The sequence below is a fragment of the Pundamilia nyererei genome, unplaced genomic scaffold, assembly GCF_000239375.1.
Source record: "Pundamilia nyererei isolate P.nyererei 1_Seehausen unplaced genomic scaffold, PunNye1.0 scaffold00143, whole genome shotgun sequence".
NCBI classification, from domain to species: Eukaryota; Metazoa; Chordata; class Actinopteri; order Cichliformes; family Cichlidae; genus Pundamilia; species Pundamilia nyererei.
Genome location: NW_005187544.1, coordinates 626,948 through 633,227, shown reverse-complemented (window position 1 = coordinate 633,227; position 6,280 = coordinate 626,948). Strand labels below are relative to the sequence as shown.

General features: G+C 39.9%; 1 protein-coding gene across 1 annotated transcript; it reads right to left on the bottom strand.

Annotated features, from left to right (window-relative positions):
* Window positions 1–1,380: 1,380 nt before the first annotated feature.
* Window positions 1,381–5,277, bottom strand: htatip2 (HIV-1 Tat interactive protein 2). The gene is made up of 7 exons (XM_005744399.2): window positions 5,199–5,277; window positions 4,875–5,098; window positions 4,341–4,530; window positions 4,148–4,255; window positions 3,508–3,645; window positions 3,367–3,428; window positions 1,381–2,515 (listed from the first exon to the last, which is right to left on the bottom strand). The coding sequence occupies exons 2-7, from the start codon at window positions 4,997–4,999 to the stop codon at window positions 2,299–2,301; spliced, it is 840 nt and encodes a 279-aa protein (XP_005744456.1). The 5' UTR covers window positions 5,000–5,098; window positions 5,199–5,277; the 3' UTR covers window positions 1,381–2,298.
* Window positions 5,278–6,280: the final 1,003 nt, after the last annotated feature.

Sequence of the window (6,280 nt, the reverse complement as noted above, 5' to 3'; positions counted from 1 at the left end):
CCTGCGGGGGACGCCCTAGCTTTTTGAGACGTCATTGCATGGGATGTGACTGTGGAATACATCGACCGGCGCGTCACTCCACCTGACGTCGAGGACCCTCACCGTTAGCCAACTTCCCGAGGGTCGTTGTTTCCAGCTGGCACCGCGAGGAGGTGGTGATGGGATTTTGCCAGCTGGTGATGTCCAGATGAGCTATTAAAAATGAAAACTAAATTATGATTGTTGTTTTGTCCAGTCACATTTAGCCTCTAAAAGAATATGAAACTGTGTATTTAGACTCCCATTTGGCCTAGAAGCATAGAAAAAGCAGCACCACCTTACACCACCATATGAGTAAATTAGGCTGGAAGCAACCTGATGAAACAGGCTTTTAAGACCCATAAACATATTCTGAACTCCAAACGTTTATAGAGAGATGCATGTGTTTGTCATTATGGACTAATTACTTCAGGGTCATGATGGCAACACACACAAAAGTGCAGGAGGGATTAATGAATGTTTCTCAATTGTGGCTAATTTTAGTCATTTTGGTGGTTTGTTAAAAGGCACACTTGTGCAGTAGTCATACTGCAGTTTTTTAGATTAAAAGAAAGGAAGAGAAATACCCAACATTCAAGTCTTTATGGGAATTAATATAAAAAGCAAAATACTGAGTACACATTGAAGTTATTACATATCAAATGTGACAGTGAGCCAAAGCACACAACAGCAAGACTCTAAAACGGTCTAAATTTAATTCAGCTGCCAATAATGTCAAAGTATTCATCTGTGTTTCTGTGACCAAAATGTATACCGACCACCGACTGCTGATCCCAACAAATATTTCTAGTGAACAAATCCTTGTCTGTAAGATGTATTACAGCATTTAGTCACAAGAGGGCGCTGCTGCAACAAAGAGGAAAAGCGTTTCACTGGATTTGCATTTAGCTTGAAGTCCATCAAAACGAAATAACGAGGAGGCAAAACCGAAAACTGAGATAGACCTAAGACGTGACAGTGACACCGCCACATGTTCAAATGAAGTTAGTGTCTCTTAAAAAGGGAAGTGGGGGTATCGCCTGCTTTATCAACTTCAAATAAATCTGCAACTTTCAATTCTAACACTTGTGAAATGGGTGTACAAAATTCAGTATGCAAAATATATCTGTTAAAGATCACTTTACATATAAAAATAAACATGTGATATTGCATTGTACTGTTAAAATCAAGACTATGACATTTATTATGCGGCAAAAAGAAAATGTCTATAAAAAAATGCAGGAAAAAGAACAAACACAGATTTTACCTTTCTGTTTCTTGGAAAATACACTGCACTAATAATAGAGGTGTGGAGAAACCCTGGAGTTGTACAAAAGCACACAAAGAGTTTTGTGGATTCATTACATGAAATCAATTTGCGGATCATTTGTTTTTAATAAGCAGTTTTTGCCTGGGGGTCACTGTGGCTCATGAAGTAGAGCAGGTCATCTACTAATATTAGAAAGAAATTAGAAAAAACTGAGAGAGCAGGTAAATGAGATGTGTTGTATAAACTGTCATGAGTACATTTATTGTAAATATGACAATTATGCAGCACCTCCAGTACAGAAATTGTAATACATGCATCACACATTGGGATCTTGGTGTGTGCAAAGTAAAACCTATGCACACAAGATATCTTTACATTGATCCATACATTGATCCTGCAGATATGGAAACATTTCCCTGAATTAAACACACATAGTTACATTTGTATTATAATTTAATGAACAGGTTAAATGTCATTATCTCAATCTAGTGTTCAGTAAACGTTTACTTTAAGGCAGTGGTTAATATGTTGGAGCACAAATGATGAAGACTGAAAGGCCTGGCACTACTACCTCTTTTTCACTTCTTTAAAGACAAAAACCTTTGGATTTCTGACAACTGCAAAACGCCATGATGTTGGTTTGATGGGCATTCGAGGATATAATAACCCTGAAATATGATGACATTTCCTTAAATAAAAAAGAAACTAAAGTTAATATTTATCTTTAAGCAACTTCTCATACACACCTTTGAGTTTTTTATACTTTTGGAAAGTTACTTGGCTTCAATTTCTTACAAGTTTATAGGACTTGAAAATATAGAGATACCCCAAATATTTTTTAAACACAGATGATTTTTTTTAAATACAGATGAATTATAGATAACCACCCACTTAGGTTATTCACAGCATCACAGGTGTCTCCTGTCAAATGTAAAGGTTTATGTGTCTCTCTGAAAGTTTGAGTGCAAACTGAACATGTTTTTTCCCACCCCTGTAAATTTCCTGTTCTCTTATTTCCCTGCACTTTTCCCCAGAGTGGCGATGTCTTTATTCTCCAGGATCTCCGTCTTCTGCTCGGGCTGAAGCACAGTGTTTGACACCATTGCTTTGGCCACCTCTTGGATTGGGACAGACATGGATCTATATCCCACAGCAGAAATGGCGCTAAAGAACTTCCTCGCCATCCACTCAGCGGGACGACTCTCCTGCCTATCCACCAACAAAACCCTGTGGAGGAGAAGTACAAAAGGTGAGACTGAGAGATTGTATTTGGTTAGATCACACTGACTGATGAAATGCCACTTCAACTTCAGAAGAATGATTTTACAAGAGTTTAATTACAGAAAAGTCACACTGTGCCATGTTCATTGTGAGTTTCCCTAAGTTGTTGCCACATTAGCAGAAGTCACACACGACTCTTCTTTTAGAGAATGATCATCCCAGATTTTACTTTTTTATTGTTCTAATCAACTCTATGCAGCCACAGCCCTGTATATTTTCTAGGTAGGTGTTCCTCATCCCTTCAATTCATGTAATTTGCAGCAGCCTATTTACTGGGTATACCTCGCTGATACCTGGTTGTACTCGCTTTGGCCTTTAGACCTTTAGTTATTATTTTTTAATACAAGGCAGGAAGGGTCCATGATTTCATCTTGTTTATGCGATGAAAAATGTCACAGTAGAAATAAAGACTAATTTTTCCCCATCTTCCATTATCCAGCTTTGGTGAGCTTGTGTGAACTAAGACCTCAGTTTCTGAAATACTCAGACGAGTTTGTACAAACAGCCATGTTCATACTCAATTTACCTTTCGTCCTCATTCTGATGCTAAGTTGAGCAGTTAAATGTACCTAATAAAATGTCTTGTGAGTGTATATTTACAGGCTCTGTAACAGCCAGTACAATCTAGTTTCTAAGAAAGAGGGTTTGTTTTGTGATGACTCGTGTAATTTTGGGGGGCTATGTGCTATTTTCAAATAAATTTATGGTTTAAAAAGCACTCCATCCTGCTCCTGTTTACATTTTTTACACAGCGTCTTGCTTCTTTTTGAAAAGAGGCTCTAAGTGAGATCACTCACCCTGGTCTGTAAATGGCGAATCTGTCAAAACCAAGGGCCTCGATGTCTGCCTCTACTTGTCCCTGGAAGAACAGTCATTAATTTTAGGACTCCAAGAAAGTTTAGCTAAGGAAATTTCAGGATGTTAAGTCAATAACATACTTTGACTTTGAGGTAAAGGAAGCCGCTTTTTTTATCTGCTCCCCTGGAAGACTCCAGGTGGAACTGTGTACAGCCTCCAGCCTTGGCGAGCTCAGCTGATTTTAGAACATAGTCATGATCAACTCTGACAAATCCTTCCTGAAACAGAAGAATGCAGTTAATGAAATAGGACCCCCAAAAAAGACCAACATTTTTTACATTTTAACTTTGGTGATTGTCACTGATGTATATCATTTCCATATGTATAATATGGGTAAGTATTTTTCATTAGGAGCTCTTAAATAAGTCATTGTAGCCAAATAATACCTCCATGATTTAGAAGTGCTCTGAGAGACATGATATGTAATAACATTGCTGCTTCTAAATTACCTCAAAGCAATGTTTTATAACTTAGTGGCATAAAAGATATTACAAAATAAGCTAGTGTCTATAAAACAGCCCATGAGCCTTGTCAATTTATTAGCTGTGTTAATGGAAATGTTAGCCAAATTAATGTGGGTGAAACGGCTCAGTTATTGTTACTGTTGAGTCATAGTTACTGTTCACAAACTAAGGTTTGGTTATGGCCGACAGCCACAGTGAAACAGTAAAATCTTATCATTTGGTTGTCAAGTTCCCGTGTTGGATTGAGACCACTCACAGCTCCTGCTTTAGCTCTGGTTGTTCCCAGACAGCAGTATCCAACATCATGGCCCTGGAAGGCAGCAGCATAATCATCAAGCTTCTCAAAGTCGACCACCTCTTGGACCTGGGGCCACAGAAAACAGTGCTTAAGAAAAAAAAATTTACGGGCCTTATTATTGCAGGTTTGGTCAACTGATCAGCCCACTAACCAGGTTTTCATAAGTTTTGCCCTCAAAGGTGAGCTGCCTCCTTCCAATAAGAGTAATCTTAGAGAAGATATTATGCTCCAGCAGCTCTTGAAGCAACAGCTTGCCAGTTTCCCCTGAAGCGCCTAGGATGAAACAGCTTTTGTTCTGCTGCCTGAAGTTTTCCTCTAGGGTCTTGATGTCCTCAGCCATACTGTTAACAACAGAGTCATGTAAATATCACGCGTTTAATGCACATGTAAATCTGAACAGTACCGTTTAGCACCTCGGTGGACAGCTATAATCGAGGGTGAAACAAAGTATTAAATACTGGTTAATAGTGACTACCAGTTATGATTATTTGTGCTAAATTTACGGAATTCAGAAATCGGTGTTAAGGGGACTGCGACTACCAAGAGGAAAGATCACTTTAAATTCATCTACTCCCAAATGGAGTTTGGCTTGACCGATCTGACAGTGGTATATTTACCATGTATGTACAGCTCGGTTTTGAGTATAAATTCGGTAACGTTAACAAAGACGAGTGCGTGTCATTACCTCGTGTATTTAACCGTTTCGGAATCTTCGAAATAATTTAAGGTCGCTGCGATGAAAACAACCAGGACAGTGAAAAATCCTAACGTCTTCCCCAGGGTGGTGCACAGCAGTTTAATAACAGGCATCGCTGATAGCAACGATTAAAGTGCTGCAACACTTCCTGGTTGCTTCATAGTTACACAAACGGATGTCTTCCTGCTTCGTTGATAGGCCGAGGAAGAAATCTGAAACGACAGCGTGCCGCTGGTTAATACACGAAACCAACTCACAGCAGACTGCTAACTTTATGTTTGTATTAAACTGTAGCATGATATATAAGCAAACCAAAGGGACGCTATAAACACGCCTCGCTCAGCTCCACCGCAGACAACGCTTTACGGACAGCGCATGCGCATGCGCTCTAGCGATTTGTAATGCATCCAGCTGTTAGTTTGTGCACAATCTGTATATCTCCTATACCATGACGTGCTTTTGTGTGTGTGTGTGTGTGTGTGTGTGTGTGTGTGTGTGTGTGTGTGAGTGTGTGTGTGTGTTTGTTGTTGTTGGTTTTGCGACAAAAGTGTGTCTTTGCATTGCCCCGCACAGTAAAGCGGTTTATGCTGGAGAAACTGGAGGTGTACAGTTTAAGGGTGTGACATTCAACGTTTTCAAGCTCTTGGTGAACTAATGTTAATTAGTTGATGCTGATGTTAATCGCATCAGCATCATATTTTTGCTGTGTAGCAGAGGGAAGTATCCTGCTGAAAGAGGCCACAGCCAAGGGCAGGAATATCATTTCCATGAAAGGGTGTAGATGCTCTGCAGGACTTAGGTAGGTGCAACGTGTCAAAGTACATCCACATGGATAGCAGTACCCAAGGTATCCCAGCAGAACATTGCCCAAAGCAACACCCTGCCTCTGCCAACATGCCTTCTTCCCATTGTGCGTCCTGGTGCCAGGCGTTTCCCAGTTAAGTGACACACATGCAAGCGGCCATCCACATGACATTAGAGAAAACATGATTCATCAGACCAGGCCACCACCTTCTTTTGCTCCATGGTCCAGTTCTGATGCTCATGTATCCATTTTTGCTGCTTTATGTACTGAACAAGGACTGGTCTGCGGCTAGTTAGTTAGTTAAGTTTATTTAATTAAGGACAGCACATAAGACAATGTTATATGATAAAACAATCCAACCGTTTGTGGCCCGAGTTCCACAAAGGTCTTCTAGCTAAAGGCTAGAAAACCCAGTCTGTGTTTGGACTTTTTTTAAAAAAAATACAGCAGAAATAAAACTAATCTGTCCACAAATACATGCACGCACACACACACACACACACACACACTCAGAGTTACTATACCTAATAACGGGGGATACATGGCGATGTATCATGTTATTCAGCCACAGCAAAGCAGGCTGGTTTAC

Bases quoted from the DNA above. Each gene is read 5' to 3' on its own strand.
- htatip2 (XM_005744399.2), bottom strand. From the start codon at position 4,999: ATGCCTGTTATTAAACTGCTGTGCACCACCCTGGGGAAGACGTTAGGA. The intron at 3,646-4,147 runs GTGAGTGGTCTC...CTTCTGTTTCAG, and splicing joins CCAGAGCTAAAGCAGGAGCT to GAAGGATTTGTCAGAGTTGA. The intron at 2,516-3,366 runs GTGAGTGATCTC...TCTCCTCCACAG, and splicing joins TTCGCCATTTACAGACCAGG to GGTTTTGTTGGTGGATAGGC.